We start from the raw sequence: 24155 nt of genomic DNA, 5'->3' as shown, positions 1-24155 counted from the left end.
GAATTGCATTTACTAAAAGAACCCCATCAATTTTAATCTACGTTCATTTACTATAGTAAAGGTCTCTAGAGTCTAAATTATCTTGGAGGCATCTCGTCTCAATCGACTCTTTCTCACTTTTCGCTTTACCTTGTTCTTATAATTATGATATAAGATGACCCACAACCATCCGTCCGATGTCTACTACTATCTCACCTCACCTGTTCATGGTCCATTAGCATTAAACCTGGATCATATCCTTTGATAAATTATCATTTTTATCGAAAATTTATCAAAAGACACCTGCTATGTTATTATTTATCAAAGATCCATCTTTTTACAATATTTTTCCCATTCTACCCATGATTACTTTTCTTTTTATTTTCTCTGTCATTTCTCTCTCTTCTCTTTTCTCCTATGCAACGTTTCTTTTCTTTCCTCCCCTCTTTTTTCCTTTCTTTTACACGTTGACTCTTCTAAAACATTTTAACATTTTTGAGAAACTGAAATAAACAATGGATAGTATATTTGAACTCGTTGAAACCTTAGAAATCCACATAAACTGAAATGGGTGCAATCGAAGCTCTCTAAGTTCATCAATGAATTTTGGTCGAAATTCACTTATGAACCTCGAGAGATCCAATTGCACCTATTTCAGTTCCTGTGGATTTTTCGGGTTGCAAGGAGTTCAAATATGTTATCCATTATTTATTTCGACTTTTCAGGGGTGTTAAAATATAATAAGAAATAATCGTCAAAATTCTCCACGTTGGGCCTGATACATATCAGGCACGCGGAGAATTTTGACGACTCTTCCTTATTACATTTTAATACCTCTAAGAAGCCGAAATAAACAATAGATAGCATATTTGAACTCTTTGCAATCCTAGAAATCCACAGGAATTGGAATAGGTGTAATCGGAGCTCTCTATATCTATCAGTGGTCGAAACCCACCGATAGACCTAGAGAGCTCCGATTGTACCCATTTAAGTTCCTGTGGATTTCTGAGGTTGCAAGGAGTTCAAATATGCTATTCATTTTTTATTTGGACTTCTCAGAGGTGTTAAAATGTAATAAGAAAGGATCACCAAAATTCTCCACGTTGGGCCTGATATAAAATCATATCAGGCCTAATGTGGGCCAACGTGGAGAATTTTGACGATTCTTCTTTATTATATTTTAACACATCTGAGAAGTCGAAATAAATAATGGATATCATATTTGAACTCTTTGCAACCCCAGAATCCACAGGAACTAAAATAGGTGCAATCGGAGCTCTTGAGGTCGATCAATGGATTTCGACCAAAATCTACTGTGGACCTAGAGAAGTCTGATTACACTCATTTCAGTTTCTGCGGATTTCTGAGGTTGCAATGAGTTCAAATATGCTATCTATTGTTTATTTCGACTTTTCAGATGTGTTAAAATATTTTTAGAAGAATCGACGTGCAAAAGAGAGGGAAAAAGAGGAGAGGAAAGGGGAAAAAGTTGTATGCATAGGAGAAAAGAGGAGAGAGAGAAATGACAGAGAAAATAAAAAGAAAAGTAATTAGAAGGGTAGAATGGAGAAAACATGTGAAAAGGTGTATTCTTTGGTAAATAATAAAGTAGTATGCATCTTTTGATAAATTTAAAAATCTGTATACTTCTTTTGATAAATTATCATTTTTATTATAAGCAAGGCGTTCTATCAAAGGGTGCCCCACCCTACTGTCTCTCCTAGAAAAATGACATAACTATCCTTAAATATATTATTTGACTAATTTTGATTTTTAATCAGATGGATATCGATTTTTTGAGAGGTTGATTTTAAGTAAAGTTTAAATCATTCAGACTTCGACATAATTAACAATATTTATATTATAGTATTTATGATTTTAAAGTATTATAACATGTACTTAATCTATTAAAAATTGATGTGGTATCAGTTATGAAATTATAATGTAAATTTGATATGTTCATCTAATATTCATATTATAGTAGTTATGAAAATATAGTTAACTAAAACTCAGCCATATTATGTTTAAATGTTATAACAACTATAAATCATAGCTGTTGCAATTCAAATTTGTCCTATTTAACAATATTTATGTAGTTGTTATATGAAATAGTAATTGTTATAAACATATAGTATAATTTAGTAGTTGATTTAATATATGTGATAGAAGATGATAAATTATTCTTGATAATGGTCCTATCATTTTATAGGGGTTGATGGAATGATACGTTCTTTGATAAAAAAAAATAATAAAAAGAAACGTTACTTCGATGATTCCATTAACATTGGGCGCCATTTTGATTTTTGATCAATTTTTGGCAAGATTTTAAATACCTGGAGGCATTTCATGAAATAACGTGAATGTTAGGCAGCGAAGTGAAATTTTCCTAAATATAAAATCATGCCTTCTGTTTGTGTTCCGAACGCCGTCACTTTCTCTCCGTCGTTGAATGCGCGCTCCCGTTGCCGGAACCCTAATTTCCTCCGCAAAATCTATCCTCCGGGATCGCTCTGAAATCGGTTGCACGTCGTTAATCCGATGGCAAGATCACCTTTTTCTCTACCGCCAACTAAAGAACTCATCTCTGCCGGCGACATCCGCCACGTTTCCTCCCGTCCTCAAAGCCTGCGCCAATCTCGAGCTCTTCGACCATGGAGAATCGATCCACGCCGATGTCATCAAGATGGGCTTCGCTTCCTACAGCTCCACCTGCAACACCATCATGAGCCTGTACATCAAGCGCGGAGCCACCTACTGCGCACTGAACCTGTTCGGCGAAATGCCTCAGAGAGATTCGATATCTTGGAACGTCATAATCCATGGTTTATCGAGTTGCGGAGACTCCGAAGCCGGGATGGGATTCTTCCGGCAAGCCCGAACCCTGGGGTTTGAGCCAAATGTGGCCACATTGGTGCTTGCAATTCAAGCTTCATGGAAGCTGAATGATGTGGATGAAGGTTTAAAATTGCATGATCTTGTTCTAAAGAATGGATTTTTGGCTGATGTTTCTGTTCAAAATTCCATGATTTCCATGTATGCAAAGGTGGGAGATATTGATTCTGCACGGAGAGTTTTCGATGAGATCACAGAGAAGGATGTGATATCTTGGAGCTCCCTGATCGGTGGATATGTGCAAAATGGACAAGCTGTCCTGGCATTGCAGCTGTTTCGTGATATGTCTAGCGAATGTGACATGGATGAGCTAACCGCTGCTTCTGTTCTTCAAGCTTGCAGCTTTGCGGAGGATGTCCACCAGGGTAGCTCATTCCATTGTCACTTGATTCGCAAAGGTATCGAACACGACTTGTTTGTTCAAAATTCTTTGATTGACATGTACTCGAAGTGCAATGATGTGGATTCTGCACGCAATATATTTGATATGATGAGCGATCGGAACAGTGTGTCATGGAACACTATGGTATCTGGTTTACTCCGCAATGAAAGGCATCAAGAGGCAGTGGCATTGTTCAATTCAATGAAGAAAGGTGGAGTTCTGATTGACGAGGTTGCGCTAGTGAACTTGATGCAATCATGTAAGAAACTTAATCAGGTAATTTGGTGCAAGTGCATTCATTCCATGATCATCAAGAAGGAATTCGCCTCGAGTACCATTGTGCTGAACAATTTGATGGATGCTTATGTGAAATGCAACGGTGTAGAACTCGCTGCAAAATTATTTAACCGAATGGAGAGCAGAAATGTAATCTCATGGAGTATTATCATTGCAGGTTTTGCGCGCAATGGCCAGCCAGATAAAGCAATCGCGAACTTCATACAGATGTGGCTGGCAGGGGAGCAACTGAATCCAGTTGCAATGCTGAGTGTTCTGGAGGCATGTGCCGTTGCTGCGGAGCTCAAATTGTCAAAGTCTGCTCATGGTATCGTTTTAAGGAACCAGTTTGCGAGTGACCTATCTATTGGTACTGCAATTCTCGACATGTATGCTAAGTGTGGTGATGTAAGTTCGGCAAGAAAAGTGTTTGAGAGCACCGTAGAGAAGAATGTTACGACTTGGAATGCGATGATAGGGGCATTTGGAATGAATGGATGCCCACGAGCTTCACTTGTGGTTTTCAGTGAGATGGTGTCACAAAATGTGAAGCCCAATGAAGTGACTATCCTTGCCGTGTTGTCAGCGTGTAGCCATGGAGGTTTAGTCGAAGAAGGGCTCTCTATTTTTAAGAGTATGACCTCGGATCCTTCTCTTCGTGCTACTGTGGAGCACTACTCATGTGTTGTGGATATGTTGGGAAGAGCAGGAGACCTTGAAGGTGCTTTAGAGGTGATCGAAAGGATGCCCGAAGCTGGCCCTGCCGCTTGGAGTTCCCTGCTGAGTGCGTGCAGGAGTCGCGGAAACTGCAAAGTTGGGCAAAATGCAGCTGCCCGAATCCTAGAACTAGAGCCTTCGAATCCGGCAGGGTATTTGCTGACATCGAGTATGTACGCAAAAGATGGATCCGTCGATGAAATGGCACGAACGAGATTGTTGTTGAGGAAAAAGGGTGTGAAGGTTATCGGTGGTTACAGTTTGGTCCGTATAGATGGAAAGGCACACAAGTTTGTTTCTTGGGATGGATCTCACCCTCAAAGTAAAGAGGTATACTCCATGATTGAATTCCTGCACAATTGTATGCGTTTGTCTGATAAGAATGACTTCTTATAATCTCACAAGCAAGATTTGGAAGATTCTTCAATTTTAAACCTAGATTTTTTATAGGCTTTTCAGGAAAAGTATGCAAATATAAATGACAGATATTTAACTCTTCAAACCGATAAATTTATATTCTAGTCATACATAAATTAGAATGTTATATTATTGATCAATGTTAAATTAAATAAGATATCATCTGTAAATATATTGTAACAATTATAAATTATAACTACTACAAAAGACTATAAATCATAAATTCAGATAATAAAAAAAAGATGGAGTGCTCTTCTTTTGATTTTTTCCCCCAATAAATTAAAATAATTGGAAAAAATTATAATTTCTCTTTTGATGATTTAAAAATACATCTGAAAACATCTTTTTAATATTTTCCAATATGCTCGAGCATGCTCAGTTAAGTTTCACACGGATTATTATCATCAACAAATTTCTAAACGTTCAAGCAATAATATCACAGTAGTGACAGAGAAACAAAAATGATTCAAAGTCACAACAATTTGCAGAAAATAGAGAGTCAAATGTAGCAAAACAAAGCATTTTTTTTAGCACAAGAACTCTGCACATAGGATAGGAGGAACGAAAGGTAACACAGCATCTGCTTGGAAAGAGATGATGATCGTCCCTATCTTCTAATTGGAGGAACAGCTCCTCGACCAGGAGGGCCACCGCGCCCAGCTGCTTGGGCCTGAAATAGAAAATGCCAAGGTCGACAAATCTTTTTGAAGCAAATAAGGCGTGTTGAACTGTGCACTTCTTGAAGTAATCGGAATTTCTATTTCACATCCATCTTTTTTTCAAAAAGGAAATGCAGCAGTGACAAGAAGAATAGAATGGCAGCGGTTACAGACAATCAACAATACTAACAATAACAATAGCAACAAACTCTTTGCATGAGGTGTTTTGGATTAGCAATATAATCTCCTCACTGGATGTCTACGTAATTTACATCTTTAATCATTTTAATGTAAACTCATTTGGTTCCCCTTAAGCCGTTGCATTCTAAACTACAAATTAATTGCCAAACTAAGCACGTTACAAGTAGCATTTAACCATGCCCACATCCATGCCAAGGAAAAATGAAATCCATAAGAGGATGCATTGCATGGCAGCAGAGCTAGAGGACATTGCAGAGCCAAGGAAAGGCCAAAAAGTTCAGCAAATAAAGAGTGAACATAAGAGATAGCACGAACAGAACATGTAAAACAGCAATCAGAAAAGAATAATTCGACTAGAAAGTTGATTAAGAGGGTGGAAGATAATGAAAAAACAATGGTGATGGAGCAGTGGAAAACATATTCAAAAATATCAGAGCATTTCTAAGCAAACGTAAAGTGGAAAGTGAGTTTTGTGCGTGTCAATTCTAAAAGCGCAAAGACTTGAGCAGCGGAGTTGTCACCTCTATCAGATATGGCACTGGTAGGGGCCCAAGTGCCTTTAGGAACCCTTTAGGGAGGTGGTAGATAGGAGAAATGGAACCCAGCTTAGTATGTCATCATGTACAAGCTCAGTCATGCTTCACTAAAAAATGCATCTGGTTCATTTTTTTCTTCGAATGAACAAACAAACATAAAAAATACTTTGGCAATTCATGTTGGGGCAATTTCCCTAGGTCAAGTTTGACCAGTTTGACTAAGCTTGAGTTAAATCAAGCTTGAGTCGGGATTTGAATTTTGATGTTTGACAATATAAGGAGATTGCTGGAGCAATCGTCCGATTATGGAGATGGTCAAAGGGTTGACCAGGTTGATTATGGAGATGGTCAAAGGGTTGACCAGGTTGATGAGAATACAAGTCGAGTAAGTCAAGGTTGACAGGAGACTTGACTGGGAAAGTCCTAACTGGATGTTAGGCATTTGGAAAGTCCTGGTGAAGAGTCAGGCAGTTGGAAAGTCCAAGTGTGATCTTGGCAAAGGAGAAAGTCTTGGTGAGGAGCCAGGCAATTGGAAAGCCCAAGTGTGATCTTGGCAAAGGAGAAAGTCCTGGTGAAAAGCCAGGCAATTGGAAACCCCAAGTGTGATCTTGGCAAAGGGTGTAAGTCCAAGCATGTGCTCTTGGCAAGGTAAGTCCTAGTGTGACTTGGCAAGGAAAACTCGACAATTAGGATGAGCCCGAAGGAAGCTCCTGAAGGCAAGGCGTGAAGAATGGGAGATATCCGAGGGACGTAAGGCTGATGGAGGAGGCTAGAAAGCTAATTCGAAGTTGATCGGGTGTGGCCAAATGCTAGGCATGGAGACCCAACAGGTCACGATTGACCAGAAGTTGGGTTGGAGATTTTGGACTTGAGTTTGAGTCAAATCCAGTCTGGTCAATCGATCGGGCGATCGATTGAACCAGAGTCCAATCAATCAGTTGATCGATTGGGGTGTGCTGCGATTGTGGGAAGACACAATCGATCGGCCGATCGATTGGGATGTGAAATCGCGAGTACAGAGGCTTTCCCAATTGATCGGACGATCGATTGGGAGCTGCCGATCGATCGGTCGATCGATTGGGTAGCAGAAGCTCTCACGTAGATGCGAGAGCACAGAAAGGTGTTGAATCGATCGGGCGATCAATTCAGGCAGTCCCAATCGATCGGTTGATCGATTGGGAAGTGACCGTTGCGCAGGATGCAGGTGATGGACGGCTGCGATGGAGCGGTGCTGACGTGGTAATTGATTGGGGATGAATTCGATCGATTGGGAGCACTGTTTAAAGCCTGGGCGAAGCGTTTTTCTCCGCAGATCTTTGCGATCTTCTTCTGCGATTTTTCTTCGATCTTCACAGCGATTTCTCCAGCACTCACGCCAGTTCTTGAAGGCACTTGGAGAGCATCTCCAAGGTTCAAGAGGCAACAACAAGTAGCAAGAAGAAAGGTGTATTCACTTGTATTCTTAGGGTTTCTTCTTGTATTTGTGTTTGTATTGTGTGCAGTGTTGCAGATTTCGGCCTAGGCACCGCCTAGGCGCTAGGCGGCCCCTAGCCGAACCGAAAACCTCCTATTCGGTCAAACTAGACGGTACTATTTATGTGCGGTCCTAGGCGCCGAATAGGCGGTCTGTTCGGCCTAGGCGTCGCCTAGACCAAACTGATTTCTTTTTTGTTTTGGACCAAACCCTTTTTTTTATAATTATTTATGGCCCAAAAGCCCAAAACTACTATGTTTCTTTCCAGTTTTCCACAACTCCAACCCTAATCTCGCTGCACATCTCTCTGCCGCCCACCTACACATCGCTGCACATCTCTCTGCCGCCCACCTGCACATCTCTCTGCCGTCGACGTCCCTTCCACCGTTCTCTGCCACGCCTCACTGGAATCTCTCCGGCGCCCTAATCTCTCTGCATCAAACTCAAAGAAGCAAGAATCTGCACCACTGGTGAGTTCTTATTCTTCATTCTTCCATGCTTTTTGCTTGCCTTCTTGCTTCCTCTTTGATCCTTCTTGGTTCTTCAATGCTTCATCTTGCTGCTGCCTTTTTGCTTCTGAGTTCTTCACTTCTTCTTTGCTGCTTCTTGTTCTTGGTTCTTCTTTGCTGAGTTCTTCTACCTTCTTTGCTAGTTGTTACTTGTTTTGAATTTTGGTATTTTATTGAGATCAATGTGCATTTCACATTTTCACTAAAAGATGATATTGTATCTAGAGCGCCTAGGCGCCGCCTAGGCGCTAGGCGCCAGTCGAGTGCCCGACTAGCGCCTAGCGAAATCTGCAACACTGGTTGTGTGTGAGTTTGTACGAGGCTTCTCCGCCTCCGCTGCGACCGAGAAGGAGTGTTTCATAGTGGAGATAGCATGTCGTGTGTGGATCCTTGGATTAGTCACCTCATCTTGAGGTGGACACCAAGTAAATCTACTTGTTAGCGTTGTGTGAGTCTTGTATTTTATTTCCGCTGCATATCATCATCAAGACGAAGCAAACGACGCAAAGAGCGCAACGAAACGCTATTCACCCCTCCCCCCCCTCTAGCGGACACATCAGTCCCAACAATTGGTATCAGAGCGAGACCGCTCTTCTACGGACTAACCGCCAAGAGAGCAAGAAGCTAGAGAAAGAAGAAGATGGATTTGGAAGGACCACTCGGATGGGACATCCAGATTCCACCTCCGTACGACAAAGAAGATTTTAATTCATGGAGGAACCAATGGGTGGTCTTGGAAGACCCGTTTGAAGCTCTAATGGATAAGAAGGGTAAACGCCTCTGACCTCGACATTGGACCGAAGAACAAAAAGAGCAAGCGGAGGCGGGTAAGGAGGTAATAAAAGTGTTGTTAAATTTATTACCTTCTAATATCCTTCTGAGTGTAGATGAATGCACAAGTGCATGTGATCTTTGGAAGAAGATCATTGTCTATCATGAGCATCCTACACAACTTTAAGGAGTTGAGGAACCCAAGGAGAAGGGCTCATTGGTCCAAGAGGAGGATCAATTGGATGTTGACACGAGTGCAACATTCGAGGAAGAAAAAGAAGAGGAGAAGGAAGATGAGGAAAGATCTTCTACATCCTCAAGAGAGGAAGAGATGGAAGCATCCATATCCTCAAGAGAAGAAGAAGAAGAAGAAGAAGAAGAAGATGATGTCACCTCCACAACACAAGATAAATCAAATGGAGGATTGAGTGCTACCCCTACAAGCAAAGGTATAGAAATTTACATTGTAAATAATAAAAATCATATCATTTGTTTTGGAGTATAGGGAGCATGGGCACTACAAGAGTAAGTGTCCCAAATTAACCAAGAAGAAGGGCCAAGTAGCACCCAAGGGCAAGGAGAAATCCAAGGAGACCGCTCCCACGACAAAGAAGAGCAAGGAACACATTGTGTTTCTTGTGTAATCAAAATGGACATTATCGAAGTCAATGTCCAAAGGGGAAGAAGTCGGTCAAGGTCAAAGGAGGAAGCACAAGTCTAGGGGGAGCTTCCAAGGTAAAAACTAAGGTATCATTTAATGAACCTATTCCTTTGACACATGATAAGAAGCATGCTAGAAATAATTCTTATCATTTTAATGTTAATTATCATGAAAGTAGGAAGCATGATGCCACTAATGGTAAATATATTCCTCCTCATACTAGATTTATCACACCTAAGACTAGGAAAGTAGATAATTACTTAGACAATAACTCTAAGGATTATAGATATATGCCTAAAAATAGAAATGTGACTCAATGAAAAATCAAAATCTAAGGATTTATGGAATGAAAATCAAGTCTTGAGGACAAGACTTGATAATTTAGAAAGGACCCTAGCAAGTATGGAAAACATGCTTAGGGGTCAAAATGAGCAAAATCTAGGGAGAACTAGGCAAGAGTCATTCAATGACCATAGAGGTTTGGGATACAAGCCTAAGGCTAAGAATGATGTGACTACCTTTCATAGGGTTCCATATAGTTATGGGACCAACCCTAGGTGTAGAGGTCAAGTCAAAGATACTAGGGAAGGAATCCCTAAAAGTACTTTTGGCAAGACCAATGTGACTAAGACTTCTAAGAAGTCTAACAAAGTCACAAAGAAGGTCACAAGGGAGGTCATCCCTAAAGTTGATCTAGTAAAGGTGACTAAGGCTCCAAAAAGGCCAAATAAAGTCACAAAGAAGATTACAAGGGAAGTTATTCCTAGAAGTGACCTAGTAGAAGTGACCAAGGCTTCTAAGAAGCCTAGAAAGGTCCTTAGGAAGGTATCTAGGGAAGTCATCCCTAGTGAGTACCTAGAGCATCCAAGGAGCACCAATAAGTTTTGAGTTCCTAGGAGCATATTCTCTACACCCTAGATGGGTTTAGAGAGTGTCAACTCAAATTGAAAGGGTAGTTAACCCAACCTTGTTAAAGTTGACACTTGAGAGCATTTTCAAGGTTATTGTTAACATTTGAAAATGAAAAGGATTATGGGATTACTCTTTGAAAGAATAATATATGTGCCAAAATTTGAAGAGTTGAACTTAATCTAAATTGACACACTTAAGAAAAGTATAAGAAAAATCAAGTTAGAATTTTGATACTTTCTTAAGGAATTAAGAGAAAACTCATGCTTTAAACAAATGTGATTAAGCCTTGAAGAGCAAAAAAGTGCCAAGTTTTGAGGATTTGAAATTAGGTTAACATTGGCACACTTAAAGGAAAATCATAAGAGATACTAAGTTGAGATTTGGGTGTTCTCTAAATGGGCTAAGGGACAATTTAAACCTTAGTAAAATTAATTACTCCTTGGAAGAGTAAGTTGTGCCAAACTTTAAGGAATCACATTTAATGTAAGTTGGTACACTTGGAAAAAAGGATAAGAAATGGCTAGTTGAGATCTTAGTATGTTCTTAAGGAACTAAGAGCAAATCTAAATCTTAAGTCTCAACGTGTAATCCTTAAGAGGAGTAATTTGTGTCAAACAGAAATTTGAGGATTGAATTCTTAATCTCAATTGGCACAAATAGAAAAGGGTAAAAGAAATGTCAAGTTGGGTTTTGACATTTCTTCAAGAAATGGGCAATATAGGATTAAACTTTAAGATTTAGCATAGGATTAAGGATGTTTAGATAGTCTATCTAGGTATATTTTATTTATGCTAAAATGTCATGATTGATTGCTTATCATATGTCATGACATCATGCGTTGCATTCATTTTTATTAATGAAAACACAAAAATATCATGTCATGTCATACATACATCATGTAGCTATAGCATCCTTTTCTTTTGAAAATTGCTTATTTTGATTTATGTCATTAATCATCATGCATTATGTCAATTTCCTTGTAATTAAGGACAAAAGGCATTTATTATGAATGGAAGTGTTCCAACAAGTGGGATCATATCAAGTGACATCCTAGATGGATAATCATGATTTTCACAATGCCTAGATAAAGATGCATGATCCCTCAGTTTAGGACAAAACCAAATATACATCTCACAAAGGATCATAAGGTGACTTGTATGTGTTTTGATACACATTAGATGCAAGTGAGATGTTAGGATGGTGAACAAAACTCAAGATGTTGATTTAATACATCTTGTTGAATTTTAGATTCATCAAAGCACATAGTCATGTGATTTCCAATCATTAGAAAAGCTAATGTACAAGTCATGTGTATTGAGCCCAAAGAACATGGTTGGATATTGGTTTTGAAAATGATTTTAAAATGCTTTTGGAAAACCTTGGTGAAGACTATCTTTTGATAGTAATCATTATTGGAAAGTTAGACACAAACTAGGAGAAAACATTAAAGTTTTCAAGACTTTTCAAGTTTGTGTCAATCTTTGAAAATAGATAGGATTTTCATAGAAAACTATTTTTCCTTGATAAAGTATATTCTAAATAATGTCTACATGAAGTTTCATGATTTTTAGAGTTGTGTAGAATTTTCGAAGAGTTTCTGAATTTCGCTGAAATTGAATTTCAGGAAATCAAAAACTCAATCGACCAGCCGATCGATTGGGATGGTTTCGATCGATCAGTCGATCGATTGGGGAGTCCATTCCCGCGAACAGAAGGTCAGTGAATCGATCAGTCGATCGATTGACCCAGGATGGATCGACCAGTCGATCGATTCAGAGAGAATTTCTGCAAGCAGTAGCCTGCGGAATCGATCAATAGATCGATTGAAGTGTTTTCAATCGATTGAGTCTCAACTTCAATCGATTAGGAAGTCTGATTTTGGCTGGAAAAGCCTGATTTCTGCACTTCAAGTCACTTCGAGTTCCAATAACCATTCCAAACCCCTTGGAATACATTTGTATATATTTAGGGGGAGTTTTCTTGATGAGAATAAGTATGGATTGGTTAAGATAAATCAAGGTGAAGTTTAGGATAGGGTTTAGTTTCAATTTCGAATTTTTGGAACCTCAAAACTTCAAGCTTTGTTTTTCAAGGGCCATTAATCATTCCTAACCCTTTGGAATACACTTGTAGACATTTAAGGGGAGTTTTCATGATGAAAGCAAGTATAGATTGGTTAAGGTCGACTTAGGTGAAGTTTAAATTAAGGTTGAGTTTTATTATTGATCTTTAAACCTCAAAACTTCAAGTTTTGATTTTCCTAACTGTTTAGGAACTCCAAGTCATTGTTGGTGCAATGACAGAAGTTTGACCATCCTTTTTAGGGGGAGCTACTCCTTGAATGTATGAAAATTTATCTTTAAGGATCTTGGAAGGGGGTTAAACCTTCGTGTTGGATAATACTCAGGGTCGAGTATTGGGGAACAATGGAAGATTAGTTATCTTCATTGCTAGGATGATAAATGCTCTCGGATGAGCATTGTGGAGTAGGTTACTGCTAAGGGGGAGCATTGGATTAATGAAGGGGATCGGACCTTCATTGGTAAAGTGAAAAATGCTCTTGAATGAGCATTGAGAAGAAGATTACTGCTCAAGAGGGAGCATTGAATACAATGAATGAGAGTTTCATTGGGAAGTTGATGCATGCTCTAGGATGAGCATTGTGAAGTGAAATAGAGCTCAAGGGGGAGCTTTGGCGGCAATGAAGAATATGAGATCTTCATTGTGGGGTTGTTAACAACATATGAGGTTGTACACAACATAAAGTTAACTCTTATGGAGAAGAGTTGGTTTTCTGGTTTGATGTGTGACAAAGGGGGTGAATGAAAGATTAAGTTAGGCCTTCATCCCAAGCAGGGAGAGTTTGCCCTCTAGGAAAGGGAGAGGATGAAGGAAATCTTCATTCATGCATTGTCATGAAAGGGTTAAGGCTATGGGATTTAGCCGTGTTATAAAGAAGAGGTTAAGGCTATGGGATTTAGCCTTGTGATAAAAAAAGATGTTAAGGCTATGGGATTTAGCCTTGTGATAAAGAAAATGTTAAGGCTATGGGATTTAGCCTAACTTAGAGGTATTGTCAAACATAAAAAAGGGGAGATTGTTGGGACAATTTTCCTAGGTCAAGTTTGACCAATTTGACTAAGCTTGAGTTAAGTCAAGCTCGAGTCGGGATTTAAGTTTTGATGTTTGACAATATAAAGAGATTGCTGGAGCAATCGTCCGGTTATAGAGATGGTCAAAGGATTGACCAGGTTGTTTATGGAGATGGTCAAAGGGTTGACCAGGTTGATGAGAATACAAGTCAAGTAGGTCAAGGTTGACAGGAGACTTGACTGGGAAAGTCCTAACTGGATGTTAGGCATTTGGAAAGTCCTGGTGAGGAGCCAGGCAGTTGAAAAGTCCAAGTGTGATCTTGGCAAAAGAGAAAGTCTTGGTGAAGAGCCAGGCAGTTAGAAAGTCCAAGTGTGATCTTGGCAAAAGAGAAAGTCTTGGTGAGGAGCCAGGCAGTTGGAAAGTCCAAGTGTGATCTTGGCAAAAGAGAAAGTCTTGGTGAGGAGCCAGGCAGTTGGAAAGTCCAAGTGTGATCTTGGCAAAGGAGAAAGTCCTGGTGAGGAGTTAGGCAATTGAAAAGTCCAAGTGTGATCTTGGCAAAGGAGAATGTCCTGATGAGGAGCCAGGCAATTGGAAAGTCCAAGTGTGATCTTGGCAAAGGGTGTAAGTCCAAGCATGTGGTCTTGGCAAGATAAGTCCTAGTGTGACTTGGCAAGGAGAACTTGACAATTAGGATGAGCCCGAAGGAAGCTCCTGAAGGCAAGGCGTGAAGAATGGGAGATATCCGAGGAACGCAAGGCTGATGGAGGAGGCTAGAAGACTAATTCGAGGTTGATTGAGTGTGGCCAAATGCTAGGCATGGAGACCCAACAGGTCACGATTGACCAGGAGTTTGGTTGGAGATTTTGGACTTGAGTTTGAGTCAAGTCCAGGCTGGTCAATCGATCGGGCGATCGATTGAACCAGGGTCCAATCGATCAGTTGATCGATTGGGGTGTGCTACGATTGTAGGAAGACCCAATCGATCGGCCGATCGATTGGGATGTGAAATCGCGAGCACAGAGACTTTCCCAATCGATCGAGCGATCGATTGGGAGCTGCCGATCGATTGGGTAGCAGAAGCTCTCACGCAAATGCGAGAGCACAGAAAGGTGTTGAATCGATCGGGCGATCAATTCAGGCAGTCCCAATCGATCGGTCGATCGATTGGGAAGTGACCGTTGCGCAGGATGCAGGTGATGGACGGTTGCGATGGAGCGGTGCTGACGTGGCAATCGATTGGGGATGAATTCGATCGATTGGGAGCACTGTTTAAAGCCTGGGCGAAGCGTTTTTCTCCGCAGATCTTTGCGATCTTCTTCTGCTATTTTTCTCTGATCTTCACAGCGATTTCTCCAGCACTCACGCCAGTTCTTGAATGCACTTGGGGAGCATCTCCAAGGTTCAAGAGGCAACAACAAGTAGCAAGAAGAAAGGTGTATTCACTTGTATTCTTAGGGTTTCTTCTTGTATTTGTGTTTGTGTTGTGTGTGAGTTTATACGAGGCTTCTCCGCCTCCGACTGCGACTGAGAAGAAGTGTTTCATAGTGGAGATAGCATGTCGTGTGTGGATCCTTGGATTAGTCTTGTTAGCGTTGTGTGAGTCTTGTATTTTATTTTCGCTGCATATCATCATCAAGACGAAGCAAACAACGTAAGGAGCGCGATGAAACGCTATTCAACCCCGGCACATCGATCCCAACAATTCAGACACAAGAAGACACTTGAAAGAATCAAAACACATTGCCTACTAGAATCGTTGGGATCACTATTAACACGGAGAGTAAATTAGAATGACAAAGCTGAGAACTGCAAACTAGAATTTATCAAGGCATCTGGTAAGTCAGAATCTAGAAAAATACAAGGAAAATCTTCCTTGAACAATGCCCATCCTAGCAAAAATACTTTAGGGATTCAGAAATACTTTGAGGGTTCGGACAGGTAGAAACACAGAAGAATCAAAAAAGATTGTTTATAAGAATCATTGAGTTCAGATCACTAAAAACAGAAAATAAAATTAGAATGTTACGCTGAAACACAACAACTCGCACCATGTCTAGAAGGATAAATTAGCAACCTACTAGGGAAAAGAATTATAAATGTAGGAAAAAATCTCCCTTAAATAATACTCACCCTTGCACGCATGGCAACAGCACGACCACGACCAACTCCAAGAGAAGATCCTTTGCCCTTAACGAAAACAACATATCAATTCAGAAACAGGAGCAAAAAAAAACACACATTTCCAGCAAAGAAAACAGGAGAGAAGTTTTTTTTTTTACTCTGATTCTAGCATCCAAGCGCTTAAACATTGGTGCATTCTTAAGCATATCAGGGATGACCATAAACCTGTAATACATACATGAACAAGTCATACAACTATTATCTAACAAAAAGATATGTAAACAATGGAAGAAGTAGAGATCTACCTTACTTTGCTCCCTCGTATGAAAACATGCTCGAGCTGTGATACTTTCCCATCCTATCAATCAAGAATAACAGCAAAAATGAAAACTTGAAGAACCAAGTCACAATAGATCCAGTCTATATAATCGATATCGAACAGGCATCGGCAAAAATGATACAGGAAACGTACAGAACAACAAGGCAATCTAAGGGCATAAAATGAGACGGGAACGGAAATAAAAAATCTTTAAGCAGAAGCACGGAGAAGGAAGCGGAAAAGGACACCTTGGCAGTATATGTGATGCTTTCGAGTTGGCAGTTCCAGTTGTCCTCACACTCGATCATGTTGCCCCGGTAGAGCTCGCCGCTCTTGAGCTCCACCGTGACGATGTGCCCCGCTGCCTCGTGAAGCAGCTTCACGGGGATCCCCAGACTCCGGCTCATCTTAAACTAGTCGCCTTATTCTGCTCCTCCCTTCTGTGCGCTTAAACCCTAGCACGAGGGGAAGGGAAAAAACAAAGACGGCAATGAAAATATAGAATTGGATAAATATATATAGAGAGTAAGATTTTTTTTTTCTTTCTAGTGGAAAATTAAATTTACCGATGACTTCGAATTTAGCGTTATGTAAAACTCCGTCCATTCTCCAACTTAGAACATCACTATAAGAAATTTACAAAGGGCATGAGGGCATGTAGAGATCTAAAAGACGTATGTTATTTTGATATTTACTCAAGAATATATTTTTTAAGTGTATTTTTTATTTTATCCTCTTGATAATTTAATTTTTCTATTATTTTTTTCTCTCTTCTCTATTTTTTTTTTTATCGACATGCAGAACATATGAATAACATTAATTAATTTTTTAATAACATTTTAATACATTTGAAAAAATAAAAATAAACAATGAATATCATATTTGAACTCCTTGCAATTTCAGAAATCCACTGGAACTAAAATGTGTTGGTGCGGGTAGCACTAACGCTCTAACCCAGGTTTTGATGAATGACAAATAGGTTAATTAGTTGTGTTGTTGTCTGACACTTTGATCAAGTGTGCAGGAAAAGTCCAGACAGGTCGACGGGCTGACCGGATGTCTGGCACGAAGTCCAGCTAGGTCGACGGGCTGACCGGATAGCTGGCGGAAGTCCAAGCGGGGCGACGGGCTGACCGGACGCTTGGCGAGAAGTCCAGCTAGGTCGACGGGCTGACCGGATAGCTGGCGAGAAGTCCAAGCGGGTCGACGGGCTGACCGGACGCTTGGCGAGAAGTCCAGACAGGTCGACGGGCTGACCATAAGTCACTGGAAGGGAGTGACTGTGAGGACGCGTTCCCGGGAAGGGAACATTAGGCGTCGATCCGACTTAGATCCATTTCGGATATCTAAGTCGAGATCGTGACTAGATTCCGGTCTCGGAAAGACGGAATCTAAGTCATACTCTTTTTAATTATCTGTTGAACCTTAACTGTGCTGACAATCTGTTTTACAGGATATACATTTGCCTCGGACTAACTTTGTTTTGCAGGAAAAGGGAGTTTTCTGGAACAAGGTGGTCCGGGCGCCCGGAGGGGATCCGGGCAGGAATCCAGGCGCCCGGAACAGCATATAAAAGAAGCCCCAGGCAGGAGCTTCAGAAATCAATTTTTACTGAGAACTCTTCTACTGCTGGTCTTGCTGCTCGACGTTCAAGTGCGACGTCAACAACGCTCCGACAAAAGTGCTCCTCCGGTGTTTATTTAATTTTTCTTTGTCGGTATTGCTTTATTATTACTAGCATTTCCTGTACTTATTCTGTAGTCATATTTCGACTTGTTAGTGATTGCCCAACGAAAGTGGTCAAGGACCACGGGCCTTCGAGTAGGAGTCGTCACAGGCTCCGAACGAAGTAAAAATATCTGTGTCTACTTTATTTTTCCGCTGCGTTTATACTCGTCTTTTTCGAATCGATATTCACCCCCCTCTATCGAATCTAACGGTCCTACAAGTGGTATCAGAGCAGGTACCGCTCTGATTTGGTGCAACCACCAATCAGACAGGGGGTGAATTTTTTTTAATAATTAATTTTAAAACTGGTGTTTCGTTAACTTAATATTTCACTAATCAATTTAAATTAGTGCAACACGAATCTAGATTTTTTTTTCATTTTTCTCTTCCCGCACTACTAATCCAAGACCAAGTCTTGGGATTTTTTTTGGTTATTTACCTGTGCACAGAATGTCCCAACAAGAAGGATTCAGCACAGTGCGACCTCCACTCTTCAACGGGGACGACTTCCCTTACTAGAAGAAGCGCATGGAGGTCTATCTCAAAACAGACTTCGACCAGTGGATGAGCATTACGAAACCCTACAAAATTCCAGTGGACAACGCTGGATCCTCAAGACTGGACAGCAGATCTCAAGAAAAGCATCAATAAAATAAAGCGATCAACACTCTACGGTGCGGATTGACAAGAGAAGAATTGAACAGAGTCGGTCCACACAAAACGCTAAAGAGCTATGGGACAAGTTGATCGAGCACGAGGGAACGAGCGGCGCTAAGGTAACAAAGCGAGACCGCTTCTAAATAAAATTTTAATATAAAAATGCGGGAAGGAGAAACAATGAACTACACGCGAGAATCAAGGACATCCTCAACGGGCTTCATGTAATAGGCCACCAAATGGAGAAGAGACTTAATAAGGTACGCTTTAAACGCTTTTCCACGTAATAGTTTGTGGGCATCAATAGTGGATGCCTACAAAATTTCTAAGAATCTTTCTAACTTAAAATTAGACGAGTTGTTTTGTGAATTAGAATTACACGAACAAACTAATGTTGGAGCCGAGAAAGGTATAACACTATTTGCAGGTTCCTCCAAAGAAAACAAGCTGAACTTGAAGAAGACTCATCAAGATTCCGAAGACGAAGAACACCGTGAACTTGGTAAGAAAAATGTTCACCGGGAGAAAGAGGAGCAAGAAAGATCTTCAAAAGATCATCTCCCTCGTAACAAAAGAACGTGACTTGCTACTGCTGCAACAAAAGGGACATTACAAGAACGAATATCCAAAACTAAAGTTCGACAAACCAAAGCCAACCAAAAAGAAGGCACTCAAAGCAACGTGGGACGACTCCTCGGAAGAAGAGCAGAAACATCAGAGCCACCTCGCACCGATGGCCTGCGAAGCCGAAACAGATAACGAGTCGGAAGATGAAGACGGGTCTGAACCCGAAACAAGCCACGAGTCCGTACTCGTTTCCGAAGGCCCGAATGAGGTATACTTTAATTTAAACAAAATTTTTTTTAGAATTATTTCCTGTTTAAATAGTAAATTAACTAAATTAGAAAATGAAAACAAATCACTTCTTGAGGAAAATCAAAACCTCAAGGAACAATTAAAAAATTCGAATCCAACTCAAGATCTAACACTTGAAGAGGAAAATCTATCGTTAAAAAATGATGTTAAAGATTTAAAAGAAATGCTAGAAAAATTTACAACAAGATCAAAAAATCTAGACTTAATCCTAAATAATCAAAAAGCATGTTATAATAAAACCGGACTAGGATATAAGTCGAATTCAAATAAAACCTTCAAATCATTAATAACCCAATACAAGTCAACCAATCTAGCTTGGGTTCCGAAAGCGTGTCTGACCACGCAAGTAGGACTTAATCAATATTATATACCTAAAGAAAAAATACATTATATAAAATTAAATAAACCAAACCAAAATCCAAAATACAAACCTAAATCAAATTCAAAATCTAAACAGTTTAAGAAACAACAAAATTATCACCAAGTTAACTATAACTATAAAAAGAATCGACACAAGCCTAAAATTAAAACTTAAATTAATGGCCAATAATTCAGGGGGAGGCTCCAGAATAGCTGGCACCTCCAAAACTAACTTACCCGACAGGGTAACCCAAAACTAACAAACCCGGCAGGGCAATTAGAATTAGAGACCAAGTTTAACTTGAATCATGGTATTGGTGAAATTTTTGGATGATAGTATGTTAGGGAAACTTGGGCATCGCATGTCTAGAAAGATATGGTTTCGATCTGGTGCATTTGGCCAAGTGGAACTGACCGAAGCTACCCTTAAACGAATCCTAACCAGTTAGACCAAGATTTAGTACTAAGTTCCGTGGATAGGACTATTCGGAAAACCTCGAAAGGTTGGTTACTTCTAATGATGTCCTTTTGACTCACCAAGCTTAGAAGTTTATCCGAAGAATGCCTATTTGTGGAAACCAAAGCTAAGTCTGAATCTAACACAAGTTAAACCAAAAGTCTGTAATCAAACCAATTTTATCTCACAAAATCATAGGATTCCCTGATTGATAATATAGTTCGGGTGAGATGAATAAGGCTTAAAAAATTAATTTCAAAATTTTAATTTTAACTTAAAAATTAATTTCAAAATTTTAATTTTAAACTTAAAAATTAATTTTAATTTTAAAACTTAAAAATTAATTTCAATTTTTTTTTAAAATTAATTTCAAAATTTTAATTTTAACTTAAAAAATTAATTTCAAAATTTTAATTTTAACTTAAAAATTAATTTCAAAATTTTAATTTTAACTTAAAAATTAATTTCAAAATTTTAATTTTAACTTAAAAATTAATTTCAAAATTTTTAATTTTAATTTAAAAATTATTTTCAAAATTTAAATTTTAACTTAAAAATTAATTTCAAAATTTTAATTTTAAACTTAAAAATTAATTTCAAAATTTTTAATTTTAATTTAAAAATTAATTTCAAAATTTAAATTTTAACTTAAAAATTAATTTCAAAATTTTTAATTTTAACTTAAAATTTTTTTTCAAAATTTTAATTTTAAACTTAAAAATTAATTTCAAAATTTTTTTTAACTTAAAAATTAATTTCAAAATTTTAATTTTAAACTTAAAAAATTAATTTCAAAATTTTAATTTTAAACTTAAAAATTATTTTCAAAATTTTAATTTTAAACTTAAAAATTATTTTCAAAATTTTAAAATTTCAAACTTAAAAATTTATTTTCAAAATTTTAATTTTAAACTTAAAATTTTTTTTCAAAATTTTAATTTTAAACTTAATTTCAAGTTTAAACTTAATTTCAAAATCTTAATTTTAAACTTAAATTAATGCATGCTCAAAAGACTAACTTCAAAATCCTACTTACTGTAGGAAACCAAGTGGATTTTGGACAGTGGTTGCTCCAAACATATGACTGGAGATCACACCAAGTTCACTCAACTCACTTACAAAAGCCTAGGAACAGTTGCCTTTGGAAACAACGGCAAACTCAAGGTAATTGGTATAGGTAATATTGAATTAAAATTAGACTTTATAATTTCAAATGTCTTACTTGTTGAAAACTTTAAATATAATCTTCTAAGTATAAGTCAATTGTGTGATACTAGGTATAAGGTCAAGTTTCTATCTACAGAATGCTCAATCAAACATCTAGATAATCCTACCATAAGCCTAAAAGGTTTTAGAAAAGACAGCATCTATGTCATCAACTTAACAATTTCTTCCATTAAGTGCTATTTAACACAAAAAGAAGAAACTTGGTTATGGCATAGGAGAATGTCTCACACCAACTTCAGAAATATAAGTAAACTAAATGGACTTGTAAAAGGCTTACCGAAGTTACCTAACTTAGATTCAACTATATGTAATGCTTGTCAACAAGGAAAACAAACTAAATCAACCCACAAATAAACAAATCAACCACAAACTAACTCAATCTTAGAACTTCTACATTTAGATCTTTTTGACTCCCATGGAGTCAAATCCATTAATGGAAACTTATATTGTTTAGTAATTATAGACGATTACTCTAGGTTTACTTAGGTAAAATTCTTAAAACATAAAGATGAAACTTTTGAAATTCTTACAAATTTTTGCAAACAGATTGAAAACGAAAAAGATATTAAAATTAAAAGAATTAGGAGTGACAATGGGGGAGAATTTAAAAATCACAACTTTAACAGTTTTTGTCTAGAAAACGGTTACCATCATGAGTTCTCATGCCCTAAAACCCCTCAACAAAATGGAATTGTAGAAAGAAAAAATAGAACCTAAAACTGTGGATGAATCCCTACTAGATCCAGATTGGATTATAGCTATGCAAGAAGAACTAGCCCAATTTGAGCGTAATGAGGTCTGGGACATAGTCCCACCACCTAAGAATAAGAAAATAATAGAAACAAAATGGGTATTCAGAAACAAACTAAGTGAAACTGGGGAAATTACTAGAAATAAGGCTAGGCTGGTTGCCAAAGGATTTAGTCAAGTTGAAGGACTTGACTATGACGAAACATATGCCCCAGTAGCCAGATTAGAGCCCATTAGAATGTTACTAAGTTATGCAGCCCATAAGGGATTTAAACTATACCAAATGGATGTTAAGTCTGCCTTTCTTAATGGACTAATCAAAGAAGAAGTTTATGTAGGTCAGCCTCCTGGTTTTGAAAGCTTAGAACACCCTGATTATGTTTTTAAATTAAAGAAAGCCCTATATGGACTTAAACAAGCACCCAGGGCGTGGTATGAGAGGCTAACATCTTACCTAACATCTAAAGGATTCAAACAAGGTCAAATTGACCCAACCTTGTTTGTTAAATCATTAAATACAAACATTTTTATTGCACAAATATACGTGGATGACATAATATTTGGCTCAACAAATTCATAATTTTTAGAAGAATTTATTAATCTAATGGAAAAAGAATATGAAATGAGCTTAGTGGGAAAACTAACATATTTCTTAGGATTACAAATCAAACAAACAAATGAAGGAAACTATATTTCTCAACATAAATACACCAAAGAATTACTTAAAAAATTCGGAATGGAAAATACAAAAGAAATAAAAACACCGATGGCTGTAAACACAATCTTAGATAGTGACCCAAATGGAAAACCAATTGATTTAAAATATTATAGAAGTGCAATAGGTAGCCTACTGTACTTAACTGCAAGCCGACCTGATTTGAAAAATTAACTATTTCCAAAATTAGCCTTAAAAATTAATTTTGGCAAAAATTTTATTTCTTGAAAAGTTTAATTTTTGCTTTGTTTTAAAAATCGAAGTTGAAAATTTTACCTTTTTGAAAATTAAATGTTACTTAAACATAAAAAGTAAATTTGAAAAACCTGTCTTGAAAATTTCTACACGCTTGAAAAGTTAAACTTGAACTTTTCAAAACTCAACTTGTCTACCCAAGTCAACTTAACTATTTTTTTAACTTGGTGTTAAAAATTGCACTTTTATCTTTCAAATTTTGAACCAAACTTAGCTATCTTTCAAAATTTGATTACCTGTTACAGTAACTCTTCACTATGATTATTTACCTTTGTTCATTTTTTTTTATGAATGCCAAAGGGGGAGGAGGGTTAGGTGGTTAAGTTAGCTAAACCAATTTGAAAATACAAACTAACAAACTTTAAAACCACATAAATGCATGTTGTTTTCTTGCATATGTTTTCACTAACTTAACCAGGTTGTCATTCCATCAAAAAGGGGGAGATTGTTGGTGCGGGTAGCACTAACGGTCTAACCCAGGTTTTGATGAATGACAAATAGGTTAAGTTAGTTGTGTTGTTGTCTGACACTTTGATCAAGTGTGCAGGAAAAGTCCAGACAGGTCGACGGGCTGACCGGATGTCTGGCACGAAGTCCAGCTAGGTCGACGGGCTGACCGGATAGCTGGCGAGAAGTCCAAGCGGGTCGACGGGCTGACCGGACGCTTGGCGAGAAGTCCAAGCGGGTCGACGGGCTGACCGGACGCTTGGCGAGAAGTCCAGACGGGTCGACGGGCTGACCGGACGTCTGGCAGGTAAGCAAGGTAAGTCACTGGAAGGGAGTGACTGTGAGGACGCGTTCCCGGGAAGGGAACATTAGGCGTCGATCCGACTTAGATCCATTTCGGATATCTAAGTCGAGATCGTGACTAGATTCCGGTCTCGGAAAGACGGAATCTAAGTCATACTCTTTTTAATTATCTGTTGAACCTTAACTGTGCTGACAATCTGTTTTACAGGATATACATTTGCCTCGGACTAACTTTGTTTTGCAGGAAAAGGGAGTTTTCTGGAACAAGGTGGTCCGGGCGCCCGGAAGGGATCCGGGTGCCCGGAAAGCAAATTATATCCAGTCAAGTCATCGCCACGTGGAGCATCTCGGTTTGAGCAGCTACGTCACATTCCAGGCGCCCGGAAGGAATCCAGGCGCCAGAAGCCCAGGCAGGAGCTTCAGAAATTAATTTTTACTGAGAACTCTTCTACTGCTAGTCT

General features: G+C 38.5%; 2 protein-coding genes across 2 annotated transcripts; one reads left to right on the top strand and one right to left on the bottom strand.

Moving 5' to 3' along the window:
- The first annotated feature begins 2366 nt into the window (after positions 1-2366).
- LOC121967461 (pentatricopeptide repeat-containing protein At2g17210-like) lies at positions 2367-4712 on the top strand. The gene has a single exon (XM_042517714.1). The coding sequence runs from the start codon at positions 2429-2431 to the stop codon at positions 4640-4642; it is 2214 nt and encodes a 737-aa protein (XP_042373648.1). The 5' UTR covers positions 2367-2428; the 3' UTR covers positions 4643-4712.
- A 349-nt stretch (positions 4713-5061) lies between these two features.
- On the bottom strand, positions 5062-16405 carry LOC121967460 (small nuclear ribonucleoprotein SmD3b-like). Its single transcript, XM_042517713.1, has 5 exons — positions 16168-16405; positions 15906-15958; positions 15759-15825; positions 15610-15666; positions 5062-5333 (listed from the first exon to the last, which is right to left on the bottom strand). The coding sequence occupies exons 1-5, from the start codon at positions 16324-16326 to the stop codon at positions 5271-5273; spliced, it is 399 nt and encodes a 132-aa protein (XP_042373647.1). The 5' UTR covers positions 16327-16405; the 3' UTR covers positions 5062-5270.
- Positions 16406-24155: the final 7750 nt, after the last annotated feature.

This window comes from Zingiber officinale, chromosome 3B, assembly GCF_018446385.1.
Source record: "Zingiber officinale cultivar Zhangliang chromosome 3B, Zo_v1.1, whole genome shotgun sequence".
Classification (NCBI taxonomy): Eukaryota; Viridiplantae; Streptophyta; class Magnoliopsida; order Zingiberales; family Zingiberaceae; genus Zingiber; species Zingiber officinale.
The sequence above is the reverse complement of the archived record's forward strand: the minus strand, read 5'-3'. Positions and strand labels throughout refer to the sequence as shown.

Bases quoted from the DNA above. Each gene is read 5' to 3' on its own strand.
- LOC121967460 (XM_042517713.1), bottom strand. From the start codon at position 16,326: ATGAGCCGGAGTCTGGGGATCCCCGTGAAGCTGCTTCACGAGGCAGCG. The intron at 15,959-16,167 runs GTGTCCTTTTCC...CTTGATTGATAG, and splicing joins GCATCACATATACTGCCAAG to GATGGGAAAGTATCACAGCT. The intron at 5,334-15,609 runs GTGAGTATTATT...TTTCTATTTCAG, and splicing joins CTGTTGCCATGCGTGCAAGG to GCCCAAGCAGCTGGGCGCGG.
- LOC121967461 (XM_042517714.1), top strand. From the start codon at position 2,429: ATGCGCGCTCCCGTTGCCGGAACCCTAATTTCCTCCGCAAAATCTATC.